The sequence below is a fragment of the Colletes latitarsis genome, chromosome 6 (assembly GCF_051014445.1).
Source record: "Colletes latitarsis isolate SP2378_abdomen chromosome 6, iyColLati1, whole genome shotgun sequence".
NCBI lineage: Eukaryota > Metazoa > Arthropoda > Insecta > Hymenoptera > Colletidae > Colletes > Colletes latitarsis.
Window position 1 is genome coordinate 7,686,319 of NC_135139.1, and position 26,904 is coordinate 7,713,222.

A 26,904-nucleotide genomic window follows, 5' to 3' on the forward strand; every position below is an offset into this window, starting at 1 on the left:
TATGTATCTATGTATATCAGTATGCATAGAAAACGTAAAAAAAATCGATTTTCAAAACCGTATTAAAATACAAAATTAATGCACAGATATATAATCAGTTCTCATTTTTTAGAACGTATTAAATCGTATTCGTATAAAGAAAAACTTCGTAAAAAGAGTATTAAGCGTATGTAAAAAACTAATCCATACATATTAACCTAGTAAAGTATTGCTTATAGCCCTCTGGTGTTGGAATTCATTTAAAAGAGGTCGCCACCGTATCCACTGCATCCAAATCACTGCACTATGTACGATATACATAATTAATGTATACTCAAGTCTTTTCAGTGGTTATGTAGTTTAAAATTATGAGATTTTCTAAAATTTGTTGAAACAATAAATGAAAAACATCTAAACATGAAAATAAATGTGAAATTATCAATACTATAAATAGTAATTATTATAAAAGGATAGTAATTCATGACTTTTATTTGCGAATTACGTGGTAAAAGATGGATGATTATATAGTACCACTAGATCCTGAGACTGAATTGTTTTGCTCATTATACTTATTTACAAATGTGCAAAATTGTAATGAAATACGTGAGAAAATTATGAATGGCAAACTTTGTTGTGCTGTTATAAAAGCAGCACTTATAACAGATCCCTTTCATATATTAGTAGCTGCCAATAAAGCAGCAATTAGTGCAAAGATGAATCAGCTTATTACAAAAAACATATATACTGAAATTTTATTTAATTTGTCAATATCAAAAAACATATCACGTTCATTAATGGAATTTGGTATTAATGATAATGATAAAAATATATTGATAATACAGATATACAAAAACAATGAGGAATCGATGTCGCAAATACTTATGAAGAATGTAAAGGGAGTAAAAGTTTCAATTTCAAAACTAGCTGAATTTTCAAATCTTGAGTTGATAAAAAAAACATATAAAATTGATAAAGACGAACAAACTGTTTCTAATTTAACTAATTCTATTGTATCTAGAATTAGTTGTAAAGATTTTACATTGTTAAAGTAAACTTAGAAATATTGTATATTAAATCGAATTTGTCGGTAATGGTATTGTTAAACTTGCTGGAAATTCAATACAATTTATTTTAAATAAATAGTATATGTTATGTTTTAAATTTCTGCCAATCATTTTCTATAATTGTGTATCATTATAATTACAGTATAATTTTTTGCATCAAACCTATTAGTCATTATTCATTTATACTACTTTACTTTGATTTATTTTCACAAACTAATGTAAACTTGGTGGTAACTTAGAAACTATGATAATTAATTTTTTCCAAATATTTAGTGTTGAATTTCAAGTTTTTTTTTCTATGAGGAATCAATGTTATCATTTCTGTAAACATAATAATTTACAATATATTTATAAGTAATTCATATATACTTAAATTATAATGATAATATGAAAAGTACCAGCTGTTACATTTTGCATTTCCACAAGAGTTATGAATAAATGCATAGTAAAAAATTGCAATACAGAGGAAAATTGGAGAATATATTATATACTTCAGTGAAAAATACTTTGGTTTTTTTCACTCATAAATAAGGCCAAAGATGCGCAGAAAATAATCGTTACATCTGCAAGGACACAGTATGCGTCAAATCCTGTGGAAGCAAAGTAGCAACTTATGGATAACACCCTTAAATACATACAGAAGCAATTTAATATTGACAGTTTGTTACATATACCTTGGCAAAGTACACATTTCGCACATTGAAAAATCTGCTGTATTGAGAAAAGTGCAATAAGAACAAGTCCAAAGCGTTTGATCAGGAGGTGAATCCTCAGTTGGTTCTGTACCAATTCCTATTCCGCTACCTCCTACAGCTGAAGAAGATGGCGTTCTTATGCTACTATTGAATGATGCTTGTGGTGAGTATACTGTAGAAGCTGTAGTTGCAGATATAAGTTGTTGTACTGTTCCCCAATGTTCAGAAACTGACCATTTTAATGCTGCTTTCTTGTCTTTATTACGAACTGCTTCTAACAGTGGTAACATGTGATCCTAAAGAAGAAGGAAAATATATTTCATACCAATAAATACACGTATTTAAATAAGTAACTATTTCAAAAATAAATGTGCTATACCTTCATTGGTAACATGTCCATTGTTGCAATAAAAAGTAACAAATGAAAATCTGAAATTGCTTCTAAGAATTGATCTACATGAAATTGCTGCATATAAGAACAAAGTGAACTAAATTCTTGAACTTGTCCATCAACATGTCTAAAATCAAAGTTTGTGTTATCATAATTCATACTATCTAAATAATCAAAGAATACTTCATCAATATTTTTTTACATACCTATTTTCAATTGGAAAAGAAGTAATATTATTGCTAACATAAAAAGTAAATTGTGGAGTAAGTGGTGTAGATGCAGGTATGTCTACCAATAAATATTCTACAGGCAAAGGTCTTGCTAGCCTTGGCACTTCATTTCCATAGGAGTCTTTTTTCTAATAACAACAAAAAGATGAAATCTAAACAGTATTTTTGCATCCTCAAATTTTTATCTTATTTTAAATACTGTTTAATTTATCCAGTGAAATTTCTCATTATTAATCATAAATGAATTTAAAGAATTTCAACCAAAAGGTGTCTTTTGACACCTTTGCATTTAGATGCAAATAATTGTGGAAATAATTGTTAATAGGAATTATGTTATTTTTAATATCATGTGTTATTGAAGAAAAACAATATGTTATAAGTATTTTAAAATGGCAATGGCGCGTGTTCGAGCTTAAGTGTCGGTTGGATAATTTCATTGGTCGGTTGAAAAATGCATAATGAGGTTTACAAGAAAAATTATAAAGGCAGGTCCATAATGTTCGTGTTCACAATCGTTGGAGAAATGCGCGCGCAGTGATAGAAGCCGCAGACGACACCGGCATCGTTTGCCACGAGTCGAACTAAAAGTGTATAATAAAAGAGGGAGGGGAAATACGAAACGAAAGAGAAAGAGAGAGCTTCGAGATCCTCTGGAAGGGGAAGATACGGGACGAGGAGAGGAGAGCAACAGCGTAAGCGACTAGCGCGCGCTGTGGTGTGTGTCGGTCGGTCGGTCGTCGCCGCCATGCTAGTGGTTAGTTTAGTGAACCAAACATCATGATGTGGCAAAACGTTCGCACGAGCTAAGACTGAAGTAACGCCGCGTTACCGGCGCGCCGTCGTTATGTTATCCATAATAACTCACGACGTTTGATAAGCGTAAACACGTAACGTGAAAAGTACAAAAGGCTTGGTAAAAGCTTCACGGCGACAGCGGCATTGAAAACGTCGAAGTGCTCGATTCCTGCGTACGGAACTGCACAACACTACGCCAATCCCGATGTAAATTAAAATCGAATCGTACATCCAAGCAAACGTTACGAAGTAATTGTCGTCACGATACACGTTGGGAGTGACGAGTGCCAACGATCAGCCTCCATCGCGCGGCAAGGAGACTATCACGAATCGTATACACGGTACAGAAGCATTTACGGTTCTACGATCCAAATGAAAGAAAGAGTAAAAGAGAAAGAGAGAAAGAAAGAGAGAGAAAGAGAGTGAGTGAGCATGTGTGTACGTGCTGTGTATTTGTGTATGCGCGCGCGCGAGATGCGTGCTTGTATGTGTGATAAGAAAAATTATATGACATCGTGTATATGTGTAGTGCGCGCGCGCGCGCGTGTGTGAGACGGCCAGAAAACGAGTGTGCGTATACACGTAGTGTATATAGAGTATATGAGTGCGTACGTAGAAACAGCAGAAAGAGGGAGAATGAAAGAAGAATAGAGGTCTGACAAACGAGAGCGAGAACGGGAAAGAAAGAAAAGGCAAGCGTGTGCGTTCGCAAACATCGAGATGGTGGAGCAAGAACAGCCACGATATTCCCGCGGAATTTGCCTAACAGTGCATTGTAGTTTACGAGTCGTTTTTGACCAGAACCTGGTTTTGTCACGAGCAGTGACAGTGTAATATCGCGCAAAGACTTGACGATAAGTTATAAGAATCTATATATCATACAACCGAGTAATTTTATCGGTTGAACGTATTGGTGTCTGAAACGTTTCGTAAAGAAATGTGTCTACTTCTCACGACCTCCACTATTGGCCACCTCTCCCATCGATTACTTTCTCCCGGAGAAAATGGTAAATCCCAAAACTTCGACTGTTCGACCCTCTGGGGTTTTGGCGGGATTTCGCACGCATGCGCGCTCTCGCATGAAATGTCATTTTTTGTATTTCATCAATGCTGGTCGAATTATTGCATACTGTGCCATAGTACTGATATGTATTCGATAAAAGAAGCTAACCTCTATAATCGAGTTCGTGCACGGGCAAACAATATCGCGATATAATCAGAACGTATTGTGTTGCATGTAATAAAAGTGATTTTACAACAAGAAAAAGTTTCACAAACATTGATATAAACTGAGTTCCATAAATTTCAGTAATTTGTTGTTTTCCCGCCTTGTGTTTGGTCGCATCAATCGGTAGAAAAGGATGCTCCTTTTTGCGTCAATACATTTGTTTGATAAAATTGTATTTGAAGTATTTTTATGTGGAAAATCGCGTCACGCTGAACGATTGAAAAATTTAATTGGAGTAATAAATTATAAGCAATTTAAATTCTTGTCAGTAAATATGTATGTACCGATAATTAAATAAATATATCGGTTGATACACACACGCAATTTGCGTAATAAAATGAGATCCGTCTTAAAATCAACATTCTTCTACAAGTCACATATTTCTATTGTACAAAGACGCGTGTTATTCGCACGAAGAGTCAAGAAGGTAGAGAAAAAAAAGCAAAAAGAAAACAATGTAACGTACAAACGTTGTACCGCGTGTTGTTACGAATAGGTATATTAAGTATGACCTTTCTATTATTTACCTAAATAACGCGATAATATTTAACGATACACGTTCTTTGAAAACATATTTTTATCCATATACCAAACAACAAATTTAGTGAAAATATTTTTCGTTCGCTATTTTTTGTTCAGTTTGTAATTTTCGAACAATTAAAATTTAATTAAGAGTAAAAGCAATTCTTCAAACAATATTTTCGCTATTTTTCAGATGCTGGATCCGAGTGTGCTAACGGATTTAGAGGAACTGACGCTTTGCAGTTATTGCAAGCAGAAGTATAATGACGCCGAACAATGCCCAAAATACCTTAGTTGTAAACATTACTTCTGCCTGCGTTGCATAGAAAACAATTTATTAAAGGGACGAGAGTTGTTCTGTGCGCACTGTTGGAAAAGGACGGACCTGGGTGATCAAGGGCCCGATGCTCTACCGACGCATTCTTCTCTCCTCGCGCTTGCGAACAATTTGTCTCACTTAAAAATTACGACGAACAACACATCCGGGAAAACCAACGACAAGGAGAGAAAGGTATACGATCAAACGAAAAATTTTAGTTTCAAAACGATTTCGAGTTCGACGTCTGGTTATTCGCATTGCGAGTTCATATGAAAATGGTAAAGAAAGCATGCAGCTATGAAGCCATACCAAGATAGGTTCCGATAGTAATAGGATTATGTCATAAGGTCTGTAATAGTTTCCTTTCAAAATCTATAGATCAATTTTTAATGCGACTTTTCGCGACGCGTTACGAAAGATATTTGTAGAAAATATGGAGCGTGTACTGAACAAAATGAAGATGCAGGAAATTAATTACAGCACTATATTTACAGAGTGAAAATTGTCACACGCATGGAATGCCTCTAGCATTATGGTGTGCGACGTGCTGTACGGCCCTCTGTAGAGCATGCGCGACTCCACAGGAACACCCGGGTCACCAGATTAAATCGCAAACTGATGCCAAAGAACAACTCATATCCGACGTAAGTATCACAGTATTTTATTCGCCAATACACTTGTACCAACGTAATCTTCTAAATCGTGTATGAGTATTGACGATGATTGTCGTTTATTATCGATCGTGACTGGGAAGGTGGCACCTGTTTCGCAGGTTCAATTGGAGTTGGTTGCTATGGGAAAGTTATCGACCGAGATTCAAAGACTGGCTATGCAGCAACGAGAGTTCTTAATAAAAGTGTTGGAAGCTTGCGTAACGTTGAAAACGCACGTCGAAACGGACCTTCAGAACGGCTGGAGTCATTTCCCCGAAATAACCGACGCACGGGAAACGCTTGGAAAAGCAAAAGCTAGTCTGCAAATGATCGACAGTCCCGGTGACGTGTACAGTTTACATTCGCAGCTGATAATAGAGAAACAGAGATTACAATCGAAATATCAAGAGATGATGCTGCAGTGTCAGCTCGACGACTTGATAGGCAACTCGGGAGTAGTCTTTGATTTTGCATTGTTGAAACAAGCGTTGGCTGGAATACACACGGGTGAACCGATAGTCTCGCAAGGAACGAGTAATGGCGGCAGATTACCAAATCACTTGGCGGCTTCGCAAAATCCGATATTGTTCCTCGCTAATTATTGCATGTCGCAGCTATATTCGAGGCATGTAGTCAGTAAGCAACACATGCAAAACGGTTCTATAGAGTATCATTCGAGCATGATGCAGCCGCAGCCAGCTCCGCCGGGCTCCGTTCACGTACACCAAGGTCCACCGCCACCGTCAACCCCACAGCAACTTCTCATCCCACCTGGTTCACCGTCCGTTAAACCTGTTCCGACCGCCCCCCCGAACGCGATGTTACATCCACAACAACAATCAACATTCATACCGGAAGGAGTCGGTACCGGTGGTGGCGGTTTGGTGACCGTCCACTCCTCCTCTCAACCACCGTCCAGTGGAATAGCGGCATCACTTCGAGGACCTTCGAATCCTTATCCTCTATATTATTTCAACATCGAAGTGAATGGGTCGCCACATGGGCGCATCGTAATAGAAGTGAGGCCGGACGCGGCGCCGAAGATGGCCAAGAATTTTAGTGTGCTCGCGACCGGCGAGATCGGAGTTGGTTACAAAGGTTGTACGATCTTTCAGTGCTGGGAGGGCGAGTCGGTGATCACGGGCGATTTCGAGTTGAACAACGGCCGTGGAGGGAGAAGCATATTCGAAGATGGATACTTTATGCCGGATGATACTAAATTCCCTGCGGTGAGAGGTGCAGTGGGAATGCGACGAACGCAAAAGCGGCACGATAATCTTGGCATGGTGGGCTCACAGTTTCGTATAATACTACAAGAGATGCGCGGATTCACGGGAATCTTCGGACACGTGGTTGAAGGTTTGGAGCTAGTCGAGAAGATATCTACATTTGGCGATCAAACTGGCAAGCCTACGAAGAATATTCTAATAACTAAATGTGGTAAATTGTAACGACGACGCTATTGCGGTTAGTATACCGAAGGGTACATCGAGTACCCGTATACTTTACGTTCTCCTGCTCTAGATAACTAAAATTTTACGAGTCGCGACGGTATCACCCCTAACCTCTGCGTTCGATGGGTAAAAGGAACGTTCAAGTGGAAAAAATCATGTACGCATAATATCCGAAATGATATTACTGCAACTCGAAAGACATCGTCGCGACGTAAAGCTCCACAAATTGCGAGACACTCCGGTACGAGTCACACAATTTAATTAACTATTAACAATAGAATTCTAAAGATGTTGAATCTATTTTTAAACGTGGACGCATAAGAGAAGAAAGAAGAAATAAAGATCCATATTTTGCTATTGATTGGGAATCAATAAGATTCTGTATCTACAATAACGACGATGATCGATAAATACGTACCTCAGATCGATCGTGATATCGATACGACTTCTAGCTGTACGACGTTTGTTTCAGAAGAAGTTCGACGTTTATTTTGGCTATTGGCGTATTGCTACGTATAGTTGATAGTGAATATCGCACGGGATTTATGAAGAGCTGTATGAATGGCATCGCCCTATGGGCGCTGATGTTTTAGGTTGTAGGTAATACAGAAAAACAAAACACAAAAAAAAAAAAGAAAAAAAAAAGAAACGTGTAGATAAGGAATAAGTACGAAAAATGGGGGCAAACTTGTATGTGTATACACATACATCCATATATTTGTAAAAAAAAAAAAAGAAGAAACACGTACAGGCCGGAACTTTTTCGTTTTATAACCAAAACGCGCGACTACTTTGTAAAAATCGTGATTCCATATACGCAGGTCGTTTAGAAGTTTCACCGAACGATACGTAGGTGCGTAAAGGGCCAATTCCGTTTCGTCCAATCAACGATCACGTATCGTTCCGTTCCAGAGGAAAGAAAAAGGAGCCAAAAGGGAACGCGAGTCGGCGGAAAATAGCGCGAGAATGTTCCTGTCAATCGACTCGAAGATGCTTCTTCCCTTTTTGCTCTTTGCTGGTCTAGAAGGCCGCCGTGAATTAACTGTATTTAAGATTAGATCTCAACACTGAAATGTATGCAAGGCCTAACTACTACTATGTAGATTGTAAGCCTCGTCGTCTGATCAGAAAACGAACGAAATGAGTGAATATATATTACACGAATCATTCCTCGATGCTGTATGTCGAAGTAGTACGATATAATGTAATGCGTTATACTACTCGTCGTAAATCCCATCGTTATGTATCATATTATCATGATGTACTCGGTACGTGTGCGACAGAAGCGAACAGTCGAAAAGCGTTCTGTAAATCGGCCGGCGCGTAGAGACGATGCGAAGCGCACTCGCACGTATTCGTAGGAAATTGCACGCCCTCGACGTCGCTGATATGCCTTTTTCGAAGAAAGCCTCATTCGATGTTGAACTTGAAAGTTTTAACACTTGTTAATTAGCTAATAATGCGTTTTGCGATGAAGACTCGTCGCATCACGGATAAACATAACAATCGCCGTTAGAGTGTAAAATTACGTAATAGGTACGACGATCGAATGGTGGTCGAGCTCGAACGAATTTCTCTCGTTTCGGTCGTGCGAAAACAACTGAATCGAAACTTTCGAATGTAGGACACGTATAAAATTCATGTTTACCGAGCGAAGCGAGCGAACCTAGAAGCCCACCTGTATACACACAATACCCACGCGCGCGCGTATATACTACATATATTTTTATGAACGTGATGAGGTAACAACGCATAGCTTGTAATATCGATTCTAACAACAGACGGTTTACCTTGCCCCTCGCGTTCGAATTAAACGGTTGAGCGGCTACAAGTTTCGATAAGCTTTTCCTTTCCATTTTTTTATTTTTTCTTTTCCGTCTCCTTTTCTTTTTTTTTTGTCCTTGTACATCCCACGTCTTGTAAGTTAAGGCGTAATCATCGTTATATACGAGAAATTGAAATCATTTTGTTTGTAGCCTACGGAAGCGCACATCCGTAGTGCACTCGCTTAAACAGTTTTATTTCATTATACATGTATGAAATGAAGTTCGTTGCCCGATTTAAATGTACTTTTAATCAATCAATTTTGGGTTATAAATTGTTTCTCTTTCATTCGTGTATATTTTATATGCATCCCTTTACCTTTCTCTATACTCTTGACGAAAGATGTAAAACGGTGTAACACTACAGTCTCATATGTATACATTTAACGCAATACGCATTTACAATAATTCTTCAAATTAAATTGCCATTTTAATTCGAAGCAAGAAAATAATTAAATATGTTAAAATTAAAAAAAGTCAATGTACTCACCTTGTAGAAGACATCTGGAACATATTGTTTATCAGTCGACTCAATTACATATCCCAATTCTGGTGCATCTTTTGTAGGAACCAAGCAGCCATCTCGTACTAATGCCATGCATTGATTAGATACCTGATAACCTTCCATGTGAACTTGATTTTTACCGTCACCTGTAACCATTAACGCATATTTATGTTTTTAATATAATTTTTATTTTCGTATAGAATACGTTGAAATAGATATGATACTATGATACAATGCAATTAACTTACCGGTAACGCAGACAGTAACAAACTTTGAGCCAAAATAATTATTAGGAGAATAACGACAGGGATTTGGATACTGATTTTGAAAATAGCCAGCCATAATGCACTCTTGAGCAGACAAAAAGTGACTTTCTACGTTTCGAACGTGTTTTACCTGAATAAATTAAACTAATGCTATTAATAAATGGAAAAAGTTTAATTGTACAAAAGAAAAACAAATGTAAATTGGTTGTAAGTAAATTACCGTTCCTCTTTTGACGTCGTCAACTATAAGATCGGTAAAAATCCATCCAATTTTCTTTAAGTTAAGTAAATGAGCCAATTCATCGACTAATGCTTCTTTTTCATCTGGCAAAAGTCGTATAGTATCTTTTTCACTTTCCTAAAACAATCATATTAACCGTAATTTATGGGATCATTTCTACGTCTGTTTCTATTATCTATTAGCGGTGTGCAGTGCCCGACGTTTTGAGTTCGGGTCGAGTCGGGTCCTGATAGCATCACATACTTGGGTACCTGACGTCGAAGTCGGATCAGGTAGGTTAAATCGATTTACAATTTACAATCAATCGAGAATCATGATTCAAGTATTCATTTAACAGAATCGCATAGAAGCTGCATTGATTACGTTGTTGAATAAACGCGGGTTGAATACTTACACTACACCTGCTTTTTTGCAATTGACACTGGCAGCAATATTATAAATACAATTGAATCCAATAAATATTGAAGAAAGAATAAGTGCAAGAATCCGATTGAAAAATCACCCGACCCGCGACGTAATATTCGGGTACCTGAGATTTTCGGATACTCAAGTATCACAAATTTTCGAGATTCGACACAAACCCGAAATGTCGGGTACCCACCCACCCCTACTATCTACAGTGGTGCATTGGATATTGACCGACGTTTAGGATCGAAACAAGTCAAAGTTGAAGAAAGATAGATCTTCCAGGAAATCCCGTATCTTTTTTTTCAATGAGTGCGAGTAAGATAGAAATGCATAACACGGCACATTGATATTTGATAGTAGATTTAAAAACATAAACATACTTGGCCACCGGGATAAGCGGGAAGCCAGTTCCAAGAACTAGTGAGGTTAGCGATCAGCCAATTTCCAAAGGATCACTGTATTTCTTATTTAAGTCGACTTACTTGCGGTGGTTCGTAAATAGCTGCAACAACAGCTCTGATTCCTAATGGTACATCTGTGTGAATTTCATATCTTCCATATAAATACCCGATACGTTGGTGACCAGTATTACGCCAATAATTGAGAAAGCGTTCGACTAAACTTGGATTTTCAAACATAACATTGTCCACGTGCCGATAAGTTTGACGATTTAGAGTAATAGAATTCGGTTGGCATTTGCTACAGATACCTCGTGGCCAAGGAGGATGATCTTTACAACCAGTCTTTATACGACAACTTATATCATCTAATTGTATAAACTTCCCTCTATAAAAGATACAAAAATTGCACTTAAACGACATAATACAGTATAAAGCTGAACATACCTATCAACACCAGCAGTGAGTTTCCTGAGATATGAATGGAAAGACAGGTGTTTTATATTCTGTTCCTTAAGATAAATTTCGTCAAAAGGTTCTAGGGGAGAACAATGAACACAACATCCGTTTCCGCCATGTCTACATCTGTTAGAGAAAGTTGTTACTTATGATACAATTTTATGTAAAGAAGTTTCATACATTTATATTTACTTACAGTTTCTCATCACGTTTTCTCTGTATTTTACTATCAAGCTTCCACAGTTGTTCATCAACTTCATCCTCAACTACATTTGGTATGGATCGAGTGGCATTGGTGTTACGATTGGCAACTGCTGCTACATCCGTTGGTCCAGATTCTATTGTCAAAACAAAAACAAATTGGATTACTACAATAAAGAAGTAAAAGAATAGTAGTAAGGGACATGATTACAACCTTGAGATGCATTGGTGGAGGCACTACTTGTTGATGGAACACTCCATAATTGTGCACCATTAAGAGGTGCCAAATATAACATATCTCCATGAGAGAGACCTATTTCAGCAACTGTTCTACTTCGAGAAGATATAAGTTCATCTTTATGATTCCGTTGCCTGAAGAGCCCAAATCCAAAACTGTTTGAGTTGAAAGCATCAAAAACCTAAAACCACACAAGATTTATAAATTGATATAGTATTAATTATATAAATACTGTTTAATAGCAATCATAGTATATACCTTTTCAAATAATTCGAAAATTGTATCAGATGGATATACATCTATGCGCTTTGTTCCCTCTGAAGATTGCACACGTAGAGTCTAAAATCAAAAACCAAAATTAATATATGGTTATACCTATACAAACAAAACGAGATAAGTTTCATTGTATTTATTAAAATTTATAAATTTTAATTTATATCAATGTAGTTCATCATTTTATCTCTATAAAGATTAAATTATATAAATATTTCACTTACAATATAAGTTTATAATAGTGCATAAAAAAGTATTAACTTCCTTTATCAAAAATAATATTTTAACATAATCATAATATATCTATAAATGTAAAAAGTTACATAAGAAAATATTATAAATAACAAATCAAAGGCTACCTTATATAAACAAAACCTTATAATCTATTTAATATAAAGACATTTATGAAGTTAAGCTTTTAGTATCACTTTTATATTATTGAAAGTATTATCATTTAAGTTTTAAAAAATAGCAAAAGAAAAACAAACGCGTAGTATATACCCAATTGAACTCTTAATATCTGGGAACTTTTAGTAAGTTACATCAATATCACCGCGTGAAATGCAAATTTTTCACTAATTATAAAGAGAACGAATCATTTTATGAATGAAGTATAAATCAACTTTGATTGAGCAGAATATACGAAATAATCAATGAGCACTACTCATTTATTAGCAGATAACTTACAATTTGCTTGGACTTTGACATTTCGCCGGTGTCGACGAAGTATCAGCTGTTCAACTCGTTGTTCTGTTTGCTTGATCGTAACACAATGTTGCCAAAGTCCCTAGAAAATGAAAGAAAATTGTTGAGTCAACGTCTAGTATCCTAACCTCTTCGCTAAATTGTGCAAGTACCAAAAGATATTGTTGAGTACGGTGCTTTCTTTTCACTTTTACTTTAAGTTTAGTGGCTTTTTCCTTCAAAATTCTCTGACATTAAATCGAAGATGAAGTGCAAAACTACTTTTCTGATATTAATAAGTTTCGTGCTTTGTCCTCGCTTGTCAAAAAATTTGAATAGAACTTAGTCGATTGCACATCATCGTTTTGCTGTTAGCAAACAACAAATTAGTAAGTAGATATACGATTACGAATACAAATTAGATAAGTACGTATTTATACAAAGGAAGTTTTCACTCGGTTTTCAATGTTATACGTATGCACCCTTTTTCCCCCACACGAACGAAAGTTAGCAGTGCGATCGCCAGTTATTAATTTTTAATCTGTATAAAGATGAATTCGACAACCTGTTACCATAAACCTACTTTATTTTTGTCCGATTTTCGTACGTTCCAACTATACAATGCAGTAAAAACAAGCGTGCCCTTTCCACTCTTTTGAATCACCTCGTATTCGCTGAGTAATCTCTTTTTGTTACACGAACTGTTTCGTGTTGTGCTATTGGCTCTCTTGCGTTTATTTTTCAGCACTCTCGTTTACGCGGATTCCTTTCGAATGTAAGTGAACGACACGCAGTCTAACTGACATTTAGCAGTATATAATTTTCGTTCGTACCAGTTTATTTTAAATAATTGAGCTATAGGATGGGAATTGTAGAACAGAGACGCAGGTTACTGAACCTTTCGTAAATTTGTATCCGGTCATGACCACGGGGGCGATGCTTACCAATTACCAGATGATCTTCGGTTATAAATAAGCCTAACAGTAAACTTATTTAAAGTAATTATATATATATAACAAAAAAATACATCAGACTATGCTACTAGTAATATTTTCATTATAAAATAGAATATTGATGCGATATTATGTTTTTGTAATTTTAGTATATTAGTTTCTTAACATTCGAGCAATTACAATAAATTGTATTGTTCTATTAATAACGATATGGATAAATTTAATATATTGTCAAGGGCATCATTTTGAAAAACTAGTTAAAAACTCAAAGATGTTAGGAGTCACTCTTACGTGAAACCTCAAAAAAATCAAATTTCATGTACCATAACTTATCCATTCAGGCGATACGTAATGTTACTTGAAAAAAAAACCTTACGGCAATGATATATCGTAAAAAAAAAGAAGTGCGTTTTATATGTAAAGAAGCATTCGTAAAGACGAAGACAAAAAAGCATCAAGAAAATAGGGTAAAACTAGGTTTGCAGAAAGTTGAATTAACAAATAAATCGATGAAAGATTTGTCGACCTACTACAAATTTAACTATACATATGTCGATATTGCAACTCCAGCAAAGAAATGAAGAAGGCTATATAGGCAAAGTATCATAAGATTTCCATGAACGAAAAACCTCAATACACATAATATCCATCTGATTCGAATTTATGGAACCGTTTCAACCACTGTTCGAATCAGACTCGTAATAATTTATATTATCCGCCATTTACAGGTTCGAATCGATTCGAAGCGTTCCAAATCCCATTACTATATGCATCCGTTTACACATTTTAGTTAGTGCAAGACGGATAGATGGTGTTAGAAACTTGACTTCAACTTATAACACATGAGATGGAGCTAGTGTCGTCAGACGCGCAGAATTGGGTGCGTCAAGAATGACAATAGTAACAATGAATTTGCTGTAGCCACTAGTGGAGCGGTGGGGAAACCAGGCACATGCTACACAGGTTGTGTGTACGTGAACTCCAGCGTTTCGGACAGCTTCGGGTGGTCGAGAAAAAGGACGATTGTGAGTCTTTCCTTCTCGCTTTTGAAACAACGGAAATCTGACTTTGCGTTGACCGGCGTATGATTTTGAGTCTCAACTACCTAGGCATTTTTACTTTCCGACCTATGTAGGTACAAATAATTAAAGTACCATAATGGAAAAAAATTTAACACGTCAGAATACTTGTCGTCACGTTATTTATGTTAACTATTGTTTGGCAAAATTAGAAAAAATAAAAAATGATTAAAAAGTAAGTGAATTCAAGAAAAGAGGCTCGATGATAAATAGAGATTAATTGAAAATGGAAAAAAAATAAAATTACAAGAAAAACTGCTTGATGATGAATACTTTATAATCGAAGATGGACAAATAAAGATTTCATTACACATTTTATTATTAGTACAAGTAAAGAAAACATTTATTTAACGTTTTTATGTAAAATTTAACTCTCTTTCAGATTTATTACAAAAATTGGTGAATATTTTTACAAATAAATAAAAAGGATGACCTGGAAATATTCAAAGCCATTACAAATTACTTGGAAACAGTTATCTTATTATACAAGATGATTTGGTTAATGTTAGTGTCATCTGGACCCCTTACCAATCAAAGAATAGTGATTTAATTGAGAATTCAACATATGTAAGTTCCTTAGATTTACATCTCGATTGTTAAGCTCGTAAATGCATCGACCATAATTATAATCTCATGTTAAATACTTTGGAAATGTTAACCCTTGAAGACAAATGGAAAATGTTTGATCTGACAGTTTTATTTAATATCATTAATAGGTATATTGATTGTACAGCATTCCCTGAAATGGTGATATTTTATGGTTCTCGTCCTTTGTGTAATCCTCCTACTTTCAGAGTATATTTCGTTAGAAGTAACTTAAAATTTCTTGATCGAATGACTAGATTCAGTATCGAGAGCGAGAAGGAAAGACTCACACTTGCTTTCTTTCTCGATTCTCTGAAGTTGCGCGAAGTGTCGAACTCACATGCGCGCGACCCGTGTCATAGTGTGCTTTCTCCCCACCGCTTCGCTAGGGTCTATAGCAAATTCGTCGTTACTAGTGTTGTTCTCAATTCTGCGCGATCTGGTCATACTGGATGGTGTCCGTGATTGCATTTGCTAAGCTAGGTCTCGTCTAACCAGAGGCATAGATCTCATATTCGCGGTACCTCTGTTCGGTGGCTGTTATCGTTCAACTGCTTTGACGTACCAACGTCAAACTATCCTGCAATAACGTTCGTTTCTCCGTTCGTTAATTCATTTCTCCACTATGCCTGTCTTTGTATTCTAATAATCGATCCACCTGTTAACGGATCATCGTCAGTAATAAGGTAGGTGATGAAATTTTCAGTCGACTCGTATACCTTGTCTAATGTGTTTAGTCATTGCTTCAATCTATCGTCTGCTATTCATCATTCGTTTCTACTTGTAATTTTACAAGTTCATTTTCTATTCGGAAGAATTGTGTATACGCAAATAGATTGTTTATTCAAAACGCGTGTAAAAAATTAAAAGATCGTGAAGATTATCGAGTAAAAAATATCATCCGAGTTTTATATTCTATTTTTGATGCTTATGTAGTTCCAACGACTCTAAGATTTATTACTGATATAATGAAATTACAAGGTCAATTTATTACCAATTCAATGATTTATTATTTATTGCATTTTAGGTGATTAGAATTTATTGTCTTTTACGATGAGTCTGATTTCGTTATGGCGGTAAGAAAACTTTGAACTATCGTAACAATGTAAATATTTAGAACGGGACTTGTATTTATAAATTTTGCAACGTAAGTTCTAAAATGTTCTGTGCAGTACAAACGTTCCCATAGTTTTGCAAGTAAAGCGAATTAAATGAATCCTTTCCATTTTACCATCGAATTTACTTATCACGTTTATAAACATTGGGAAACCGATAAATTGAAACACTTACATGGATATTGCACTTGTGCATATGCGCATATGCACTGTTGATTCGCGGCTATCGCGTGGAGATATTGAACGCATTAGTTATATGCAAATCCATTTTGTGTAGACGGTGCGCTCCATCTGATGCACAACGAGAAAAACGTCAATTACAACAGATTCTAACGTCCATGCGACAGTTGAATTTAGATTTGTACGTTCGAAGTGACGGACCCCGATAGTGATCAACCATGTTTGCAATAGTTTTACTCTCTCAGCGCACGTTTTCCGAAATCGTTTGATTACTCGTTTACGTTGCATTTTCGCTGTTCACGCGAGAGTTTTTAGGAAACTCGTGTCAAAGTGAACGGTTATAGCTGTGTGTATTTACGTCCTCGATTTGTTCCATCCCTCAGAGCTGATACAAAAAACGTTGGACGATTTTTTGCAGTTATACAAAATAGAAACAAGTAATATTTAAAGAAATATTCATATGTTGTTGTTGCTGCCTTGCTGCGCGAGTTTTGTTTTGATTGCGAAGAAAACGGGAGATCGATCTAGATTTTTCATTGATTGGTCGGTGGATTTGAATTGGTCAATCAACACGATCCATTCACACCTATCACTTGTTTGGCGCGCTGTAAAAGTTATACACAGATAGGGTGCGTTTAATCGATCATTCTGCAAATTATTTAATAATTGATTCACACGGTTTTAATTGCATTTAGAATCGTCGTAACTGTTGTAACTATTTTTTTCCTATTACTTAATCTAACATTTGTTGTAGTATTTACTTTTGTAACGACGTCGTCGAAATTCACGAGTTCTAGTCAGATTTATTTTCTTTAACATCTAAGCTTGGGAATTCATTTGTTTAATTCTTCGCTGAAAAGTTCTGTCACTTATATTTAGGTAATGTGGCAGTCAATGTGTAAAGATAATTGTTTTTTATTTGTTTCGTGTTACAGTTAGACGACATGGAAAACGCGGAAGATGTCAGGGCTACAGTCGAATTGTACATTTACGACCTTTCGAAGGGCATGGCTGCTACGATGTCCAGACTCGCTATAGGTAAATTAATATAAGTAATGTTTTCATTGTATCGTGATGTCTTCTTTTATTGAGTCACAAAGCTATCCCTACCAATTTCTGCTCACCTTAAGGGGGTATTCTAGTCTGAACGTCAATTTTTTATATTTTTTTAAATTAAAAAAAAAAACTGACATTTTTATATCGGATTTCATCATACCGTTTTGACCTATATTTAAAAAGTATATATAATTTTTTTACATAAAAATATTTTAAATTGTTGAGGATGTAGTTGTTTCGGTAAAACCCTTTTTGTTGAACACGTCTTAATCGGATATAAACAAACCAAGAACCAGAAGGCTTCTTTTGTCTGAAATTTGAAGTACGTTATTTAAAGACATGTTGCGTCTTTCTTTGCTGCACACGCTCGAAGTAAACAGTAACAACTAAGTATTTTTAAGTCATGAATAATGGAGGTGGCATATGTATAACCTCTATCTCTATCTCTTAAAACTATATTCAAGGATGAAAAGTTACTACATAGTCATTGTATTTAATTTACGTCACTAATATATGAATCATCAATAGACGTGTGACTCGAGCAGATTTTAATTGACCAATTATTAATGAAACATTCATACATTAATAATACCGATGTAATATATTCATCGGATTTTATATACATGCTTCAGTTTAATGTTACGATATTCTTATATTAGGTTACATCAATTTTCAAAATTTTTTGCTAATTTCTGCAATATATTAAACGTGTTATACCATTAGAGAAAAATAAATTAAATCTTGTAAAAAATATAAATGATAAAGTAAATTTAATTAATAACCTTTCTGCTACAATTTCCTCTGGTTATTAAAACGATAAAGAATTACTGGTTGATGCAATAATTCTTTGATTTTTTCGAAATTCGTTTATATTAACTTTTTGTGGACAGGATTGGGATATACTAAACAACGTAGTATTTTGGACACGCATTGGGAAATTTTCATCAAATTCGTCGCCACAAATCAATGAAAACTAACTTTTTTAATACATACGTAACAATTTTTTAAATTAAAATTTGTATATTTGATAAAATATATAGAAGCGATTTTTTTTACTTTATAATAATATAATTTCGCTTTGCAATATAATAATCTCTGGGTCCATTTATATATACAGGGTGTTCGGCCACCCCTGGGAAAAATTTTAATGGTAGATTTTAGAGGCCAAAATAAGACGAAAATCAAGAATATCAATTTTTTGACTAAGCCCTCGTTAAAATGTTGTTAACAATTAAATTCAAAAATTTCAATTCGTTCTGGAAAAATTATTTTCGGTTGCGGGGGTCAATTATAATCATATTTGGTGAATATACATACCTCCGAAATCCTATCCACTTTCGAGAAAAAAATTCGAGTAAGTGCTGAAAGTTTTGGGTAAAAAAAAAGATTTTCGAATCGTCTTGGAAAAATTATTTTTAGTTGCAGGGGTCAATTGCAAGCATTTTTGGTCAACAGACATATCCCTAAAATTCTACTCAATTTCGAGAAAAAAATTCCTTACCGAAAATCTAATTTCTGGCCAGAAATGTCTGCCCGAATTTTCATGCGAATCTTTAAAACGTCATAACTTCTGAACGGATTGAACGATTTTAATGTTTAAAAAAGCAAACTACGCGTATTTTGGTGGAGAATACGTACAAATTGCAAAAATATTCGAAAAGTTGGTCTTTGACCCCGTAATGTTAGGAAAACTCAATAAAAATGGTCCAATTTTCAAACAGCCATAACTCCTACAATAGTGAATATATTTCAATGAAACTTTTTTCTAAAGTAGAGCTCATAGGTACCTACAAAAAAGTATTAGACAACTTTTCTGTAGGGTGTCAAACAAAATTACTAAAAATGAAAAATGAATTTTTAAGAAAAATCGACAGGGAGTAGGTGCCTAAATTTTTCGACGAAAAAAAAATTTTTAATTAATTCTGAAAAAATTATTTTCGGTTGCGGGGGCCAATTACAATCATTTTTGGTGAATAGACATACCCCCGAAATCCTGCCCACTTTCTAGAAAAAAATTCGAGAAGGTGTGAAATTTTTCGACAAAATTAAAAAATTTCAAATCGTTTGGAAAAATTATTTTCGGTTGCGGGGGTCAATTACAATCATTTTTGGTGAATAGACCTACCCCCGAAATCCTGCGCATTTTCGAGAAAAAAATTCAGTAGGGTCGGAACTTTAAACGTTAATAACTGTTTAACAAAGCCTTTATCAACAAATTGGTATTCTTGATTTTCGTCTTATTTTGGCCTCTAGAATCCCCCATTAAAATTTTTCTCAGGGGTGGCCGAACATCCTGTATAATAGGGTATATAGGTGATAGAGATAATTTCTCTTTTAAAAATAGATTGGAAACATAGAATGAATTGTCTTTATGCCGGGCATCGTTTCCAAGAAAAGTAATTTTGAAAATACGTCAATCACAAGCATATAAATAATACTCCCGATTATAAATTGTTGTTTCTATAGATTGTTTACAAACATAATAGATGTGTGCAGCATCATCATCATTAAATAGAATTTCAGTAAACCGTGGTCAATTTCCTCGAACACAAAATTTAATACAAACGAATTTCAATGTGCTTTCTGAATTTATATAGAATCACTTTTTTCGAAAATATATAAAATTTTGTCATTAATTCAGAAGATTTAGTGTAGGTAATACAGTTAATTCATGTTATTAATATTCGTAGCGAAACAAAGAATACGTCGATTTTAGTGCAAAAAACTAAATACGTCGAAAACAAATAACTTTAAGGTATTTGTAAGAAAATTATAAATCAAATGACGATTGTAATATCTAAGCGATTAGTTTTATTTAAGTAAATATTTACCAGTTATGTATTAACGGTAACAAATTTGTTCAATCCGTCCTACGACTTTTAGACTATATGTTATAAATACTCTTTGGTTTAATTTGGCCATATGATCATATCGCAATATCTATTTTTACTCTTCGACCTATAAAGAGGAAAAGTATTGCAATGAAGAAATGTGTTGAAAATTTTTTTTTACAAAAAAAAAATACATTCTAAGATTCCTTGATGACGTTTCCACTATTGAAAACAATTGTTTTGAATACCGTTGTTCCAAATATCATGAGCTTATAATTCAAATCTCTTGACAATATACACAAAATTCTCTTTTTTTAATAATTAATTTACTTCCGTGATACCGCTGGTAAAGTCTTCGTAGAACATTTTTAGGTATTTATTGAACATTGAAAAAAGAACAATTATGCTAAAAGAATAATAAAATCGACGCGTTGAGAGTAAAGTAAAATTAAATTGAAAGTGGCGGTTGTTCGAGGAAAATCTGAACAGTTCTCTACGCTGTAGAATGCGGAAGCATGGGGAGGAGAAAGGATTGAATTTGTACGAAATTACACAGAAACGGTATGTGTAAAATAAAATCCACACAAGCGCGTTCGTGTCTCCGCGAGAGTTTACGTCATGTTCATCCAAGGTTCGTTCGCCACTCAGTTGAGCTTGCAAGTCTATTTTCGAAAGCGCTATTCGTAATTGTTCACGCGCTTGATGTTTCACACTGCATATAATTCTTTTTGCAAACAAACAAATACGTGAATTGCTTTTGTGTTCTTTCGTTTGAGTAAAGTATATTCGAGAAAAGTCTGCAAATCCATAGAATAGATGTTAATAGTTTATAGGAGGTATAAATGTGTTCAATACAACGTTTCAGAGTAATTGCAAATATATTAAAATCATACAAAAACGGAGATGCCATTCCATAACATAAATTTACGTTTATAAAAGGGGAATAAATTTATTCCAAGTATGTTTTATAATTTAGAAGTTCGTACATTTAATATAAACAAAAATTCAACATTTTAGTAATGCTAAAAAATCCAAAAGAAACGCGGTTGAACTTAGTACACAATTTAATAGTTCAGAGTGGAAGGTAAAATACTAGGACTTAATTAAATTAAATGGAAATGTATAGAATAAAATAAGAGTTTCTTATAATTGTTTTAGTGTTTATTTTCTTTTCGTTTCGTTTAACTGGAATATAAACTTATTAAATGTAGTCGTAAATCGTAACATTTTCGTTGTAATGTTTCTTCCTTCCTATAATATTTACATCGATTTTTACTCATTCAGATCTACTAAAATTGTGAAACGACCGAGTTTCAAAGCAATAAATTTCAAATAGAAATTTATGTATTTCTCTTAGAACAAGAAAACCGCCGAATGAAAATATGGATTACATGTATATGTAGAAGTTAGATTTAATAACAGCATCGTGGTTGCATGTATTTTTTTTAATTGTTGCGTTATAAAGATATTATTCTTACGGTCGTTGTTATTATTATTATCGTAAGAGTGAAATATAGTGAAAATATTTGTAATAATATGGTTTAGATTTTGTTAAGTTTGAAATTATGTATTTAGTAAGTATTGGATCGATGCACAAGTTTTTTTTTAGTATCATGGCAATTTTATTTTACTTTAACAATAATACTATTTTAAACTGTGGTTAAAACATGGAAACAAGTAAAGTTACGAAAAACCGGACAAAAATTATTATACGTATTCTTTTCGATTATAAATTTTCAAATATTGTTATAATAAGCTGCTTCATTTTTGGGAGACGTTTTACAGAAATTGTTTATGTGTTATGAACGCTTAAAGCGTCGGCTTGATTTGTGAAATGTTGCACAAGTTTTGAAAGTAGTGAATCGTCGAGTTGGATGGCCGGTAGTAGCTATTTCTCGCGGTTATTTCGCCACGATGGCCCTCTCAGAAACGCGTTGCAATAAGAAAATCGCAGATATGCTTGGCTATTCCCGCGATGAGAAACTAGGTCGGAGAAGACTCGAATCGTCGAATACAAATTCAAGACTCGTCCGGGCGACTAAGCTCGAAATTGTATGTACATTACCAACTAAGAAGCGAACGAATTTACACGGCAAGGACGTGCACGATATCGTTGTACAACTTGAGAAGTTTGTAAGTCCTTGGATCGGAATATCTATTGTGATCCTCGAATTCTATTTAGTGGAGTAATAAAACAACTTTATTACTCTCTTTAAAAAGTTACAGAACAATTTAGTCTAAGACATATTCTCCGTTATTATAATTTCTGATGCAAAAATATGAGCTTCTTTTGATGGAAACGTTTGAGTAAATTCCTGTACATGGTTGTCGTTATTGAATTCTTGTCTATAGAACTGACGAGTCTTGGTCGTTTCTCTTGCAGTTTTTCTGGTCAATTGTTTAATATACAAGGCTGCTATAACTATTTGATTGCGTTTCAACAATTCATAATGAGTCATTTTTCTTCGATCCCCATCATACGCAAAGAAGAATCTTCTTTCTATGAAGGATGACTTTGGATTTTGGCTGAGATTGTTGATATTGAGAAATTAAACAAAGATAAATTAAGATTTTAATCTTTTTTTTTTCATTCAGCATGACAAAATCTATACGAAATCTGTAGCAAGTCAACTAGAAAATGCAACCACACACATGGTAATGAATAAATCAAAATTTTATTGATAAACTTCAAGTTCAACATAGATTTTCAAGGTTAATAATTGTTCGTGCCACTTTATTTATGTTTTTTTCTGATTAGAACATAATATAATAGAAGTCGACTTGATCCAGAATTTGCATATGCTAGATTGAAATACAAAATAATTGAGATCACGACGATGTCTGCTTTATCGATGGTAGAATACCCCTAACTTATCGACAATGAATTAGTTACCTACCCCCCACCGTCAAACTGGCCCAGAATCGACATACATAGTTCTTTACTATTTTCGTTATGTATTGTGCCACAATTAAGACATGTTCAGGGATAATTATTTCAATTATTTAAATTACATTATTATTAATAATAACAAAGAAATGTTGGTTTATACGTAGGTCGACACATAGAGGGAATATGGCATACAGCGATCGTCGCCTATGGAAGGGAATACTACTTCTGTTCAAATGGCATTCAGAGTTCCAGGCCCGTAAGTATAGTTCTCTACTATAAAATTACAAAAGTACTCTAACACTCAGAAACTATTATCAATTTTAGATAAATTAACTATTAATATTATTAATGCATAGATTATATGTATACACGATTTAAATTAAGAAAAAGAAGATAAACTTTTTGTTTGTTGCTTGGGCTGCGTTCAATAAACTGTAGTTGCCAGAATTTTATTTTGGTCCAAACGAGCAGTATGTCAGTACATACGAACGTACGTAAGTGTTTTGTTTAATTTCGCACATAATTCAAGGTCTGATTTAAATGTTTATGGCGTAAGCGTAAGAACAGGTATATTTTATTAACCATCACTTTTATAATTTCCCATTTTATGAAATAAAATTGGTATTTGTTGTACAAGGCCATTAAATTATTCCAAATTTGTGTTATTCTCAAATCTGCGTTGTTTCGTTTGCCAATTATAAGTTATGCTTAATTTAGCACATTATGAATATATGATTATAAAACAAGTATATAGAAATTTTTCAGGTGGAAGGAGGTCTGAAATGTTAAATTTTAGTTTTGGGTATTTATTAGTTTTCGAGATATTAATAAAAAACATATTATACGTTGAATTTTATATATACAGACGTTATTAATATAACTATCTTTGCTGTAGTTGTTGTCGACTGTGGAGTAGTCAATAATACAATAGCGATATTAATCTCAGCATCTATAGAGCAGGCCCCTCACGTCGTTTAATCACTCATCACTATCATTACTTATTAAAAAAAAACAGAAATAGTTTAAAAATGAAGTCACATCATTCACTGTCATCGGTTTTATCTCAAGGCGATGGAAGTGGAGGAAGTTCTTTAAACTTGGGAGTTTGAAATATAAATTATAGAGTATCCCCGGGGTGACGAACTTGTTCATCAGAGCCACAAGAGTTCCCACTACCAGCCAACCGATTCTACCACCATCACGTTCTACACTAGTTAGGTCCCCATAGCGAGTATAGTTCTATGCTTGTACAACACAAGAAAGTAGGGGAAGTGGTTTGTGATTCACGAGTTCATCACCCATGCCGTAATAGAACGATATTTTACATACAATCGTGGGAAAAATTAAGTAGGCAGATGTAATAAATAAACAAAAGTAATTTGATTCATCGATGACAATCGTCGTACATCCAAACTTTATTGAATATGTAAATTAACAAAGTAGTTTCGTTGAATATGTAAGTAAACCAATTGTAACAAATAATATATTATTTCCTTTTAGTTTCGTTCTATGTAATATAGGGCTCGTCTTCTTTCAAGCTACGTGAAGATTTGATATTGGAAGTTGACATATGTTGGGTTACAGATAGTGATAGCGTTTCAAACGCTATAAGGATGAAGACTTGAGTCTTTACGTTCTGAGAACGTCGTAAAATCAACTCTAGAGTGAGCTTTAACGAATATTGACAAACTCATCTGCCTTTAATTATTGGCGTTTATTAAACAGACAGTTGACAAAAATGGTAGTGGTGCGTGAAGACCATATTCGATGATTCTATATTTCAAAATTCTGGCCAAGTATTCTGAGTTCCAAACTACTGTGGGACGTCTAGGGCCTTAAGGTCCTAGCGCCAAAAAAGAATGTCGTCAAACGTATCCGGAATTGCTGGCACTCTAGCGTTAGGCGCACTATCGTCTTGGCTCTGCGCTGCGCTTACGAGAGTCGCTATATTTGTACCGTCGACTATACATTGCAAGTAATTTTACAATAATACGTGAAAGAGATTAAACCTTCAACAAAAACCTGTTTTGTTCGTAACTTTTTCGTATAGCAAATAATCTATGAGTTATTTGAAGTAATCATGGTACAATGCGGGACAAAAAGATAACACGCTTCGAAATTAATCTAATTTTTCATTATCTTATTCCTGTTCATACTTTTCCCATAATTTCAACAAATGTTCACGAAATTTACTATCTAACAAGGGAAAGGCCCAAATTGTCTGATTTCGATTGCATTGAACTTTCGCGCGTTAATAGAATATTCACGTTCCTATTGAGATGTGTAAAATTTGATAGTTTTAAAGATATAAACAATTAGAGTTACGTGCCTTTTGATGTGCTATAAGCATACACATTACGGGAGTTATGGCAGCGGAGTGTAACGATTGGGTGGTTTATAAAATCCTGTGTTCCTGGAATAAATTCTCGTTAAATAAAACTTTGTTCTCTACAATATTATTCTGAAACTATTGTGCAAGATGTAAGATTTATGATCGCAAGACCAACTAATTGTTGATTATTTAGTATCTATAATAGAGTATGATAATCTATCAAGAATATGGTCGTCTTGAAATTTTGTCCGCTACTATACATCTATATACTTGATATAATATTTACGTTTATTTAACAAGTTTCTTTTTACATGATTTTATTTATTAAATTGTTCCTAATTTTTAAACATGTTCTGTTTCGATAATTATAAATGAACGATAGTTTTTCCAAAACGTTAGCCGGAGATGACAAAGATAAGCTGCCGTTGAATCTTATAATAATAAATCAAATTTACTGGCTAGCGTAAACTTAATTTCTGCCCCCGTTGCTCGTTCGGACGAAAATAAAATTCTGGCAAGCACAATTTATTGGCAGAAAAAAATTGCACCGTGCGAAATGTTAGGCTGTCCAGGGTGCATCTCTGCTATCCGAATCGTGACCCATTGGACGCGCTATATAGCCAGCCAGTGGCGAGTCATTCTGGCCATACGATACGCTAGACACGAGTGGGTACTAAATTTGGTCCGGTTGACTCCAAAAATAATCCCTGCCTTACTTCAATCTCTTTCTTGTCCCTCTTTCTCATGGCTCTTTCTATCCTATGGTCCGTCGTCCAAATTCTACGAAGGCGAAAGCTGCCGGTGAGTTTCTTCGCGCACCCCAGCATCGATCAGCCGACGAAGCTGCATAGATCATTACGTTTCGAAGTATACCGAATCGTTGGGGAGGATCTTATTCTATTAAAAATATTCGTTAATGGTTATATAGCTTGTTTCACAAAAAGTAAACACAGGTTCGCAAACTAATCGTTTCTTAGCTTGTAAGTCGATAGATTTTCTTCGGCGACGTAGATAGATTAGATTTTTAAATATTATTTAGTAGTATTAAAGCGATACA

General features: G+C 34.6%; 5 protein-coding genes across 19 annotated transcripts in view; 3 read left to right on the forward strand and 2 right to left on the reverse strand.

The window, feature by feature from the left end:
• On the reverse strand, window positions 1-13,523 carry Npl4 (nuclear protein localization 4). Of its 5 annotated transcripts, none has more exons than XM_076766044.1 (14): window positions 13,410-13,523; window positions 12,830-12,929; window positions 12,128-12,208; window positions 11,846-12,050; window positions 11,627-11,768; window positions 11,419-11,556; window positions 11,056-11,359; window positions 10,145-10,282; window positions 9,907-10,054; window positions 9,644-9,804; window positions 2,336-2,487; window positions 2,118-2,256; window positions 1,718-2,034; window positions 1-283 (listed from the first exon to the last, which is right to left on the reverse strand). In XM_076766044.1, exons 2-14 carry the CDS (start codon window positions 12,848-12,850, stop codon window positions 193-195), a joined length of 2,037 nt encoding a protein of 678 aa, XP_076622159.1. In that variant the 5' UTR covers window positions 12,851-12,929; window positions 13,410-13,523; the 3' UTR covers window positions 1-192. The 5 variants fall into 5 exon arrangements, 4 of the variants coding, with proteins under 4 accessions (XP_076622159.1, XP_076622157.1, XP_076622160.1 ...); XM_076766042.1 differs by lacking the exon at window positions 13,410-13,523 and adding an exon at window positions 13,000-13,139; XR_013079780.1 differs by lacking the exons at window positions 1-283; window positions 13,410-13,523 and adding exons at window positions 1,089-1,364; window positions 13,000-13,139 and having other exon boundaries at window positions 1,442-2,034.
• On the forward strand, window positions 293-1,140 carry LOC143342324 (EKC/KEOPS complex subunit TPRKB). Its single transcript, XM_076766074.1, has one exon. It carries the CDS (start codon window positions 492-494, stop codon window positions 1,029-1,031), a length of 540 nt encoding a protein of 179 aa, XP_076622189.1. The 5' UTR covers window positions 293-491; the 3' UTR covers window positions 1,032-1,140.
• Window positions 2,625-9,442, forward strand: LOC143342319 (uncharacterized). Of its 3 annotated transcripts, none has more exons than XM_076766052.1 (4): window positions 2,625-4,161; window positions 5,098-5,415; window positions 5,718-5,867; window positions 5,996-9,442. In XM_076766052.1, exons 1-4 carry the CDS (start codon window positions 4,159-4,161, stop codon window positions 7,325-7,327), a joined length of 1,803 nt encoding a protein of 600 aa, XP_076622167.1. In that variant the 5' UTR covers window positions 2,625-4,158; the 3' UTR covers window positions 7,328-9,442. The 3 variants fall into 3 exon arrangements, with proteins under 3 accessions (XP_076622167.1, XP_076622168.1, XP_076622169.1); XM_076766053.1 differs by having other exon boundaries at window positions 2,626-3,495; XM_076766054.1 differs by lacking the exon at window positions 2,625-4,161 and adding an exon at window positions 4,194-4,878.
• The window catches only part of LOC143342320 (uncharacterized), a 24,098-nt gene continuing 10,268 nt past the window's right edge, over window positions 13,075-26,904 (forward strand). Inside the window, exons 1-3 of one of the 9 annotated variants that reach the window (XM_076766061.1) lie at window positions 13,075-13,215; window positions 17,674-17,776; window positions 23,680-23,771. In XM_076766061.1, coding sequence (XP_076622176.1) covers window positions 17,683-17,776; window positions 23,680-23,771 — 186 coding nt within the window. In that variant the 5' untranslated portion in view covers window positions 13,075-13,215; window positions 17,674-17,682. The other 8 variants (XM_076766059.1, XM_076766055.1, XM_076766064.1 and 5 more) reach the window with 8 other exon arrangements.
• Window positions 13,616-26,904, reverse strand: part of Nha1 (Na[+]/H[+] hydrogen antiporter 1) — a 572,935-nt gene continuing 559,646 nt past the window's right edge. The window contains exon 7 of the transcript XR_013079781.1: window positions 13,616-13,625. The gene's annotated coding sequence lies outside the window, so the exon portion shown is untranslated. The remainder of the gene's footprint in view (window positions 13,626-26,904) is intronic.

Excerpts from the sequence above, each read along its gene's own strand:
- LOC143342324 (XM_076766074.1), top strand. The coding sequence starts at position 492 with ATGGATGATTATATAGTACCACTAGATCCTGAGACTGAATTGTTTTGC.
- LOC143342319 (XM_076766052.1), top strand. Across the intron at positions 5,416-5,717 it reads CCAACGACAAGGAGAGAAAG|AGTGAAAATTGTCACACGCA; the intron begins GTATACGATCAA and ends CTATATTTACAG. Across the intron at positions 5,868-5,995 it reads AAGAACAACTCATATCCGAC|GTTCAATTGGAGTTGGTTGC; the intron begins GTAAGTATCACA and ends CCTGTTTCGCAG.
- Npl4 (XM_076766044.1), bottom strand. The coding sequence starts at position 12,850 with ATGTCAAAGTCCAAGCAAATT. Across the intron at positions 11,769-11,845 it reads CTCCACCAATGCATCTCAAG|AATCTGGACCAACGGATGTA; the intron begins GTTGTAATCATG and ends TTTTGACAATAG. Across the intron at positions 2,257-2,335 it reads TCTTTTCCAATTGAAAATAG|ACATGTTGATGGACAAGTTC; the intron begins GTATGTAAAAAA and ends CTTTGATTTTAG.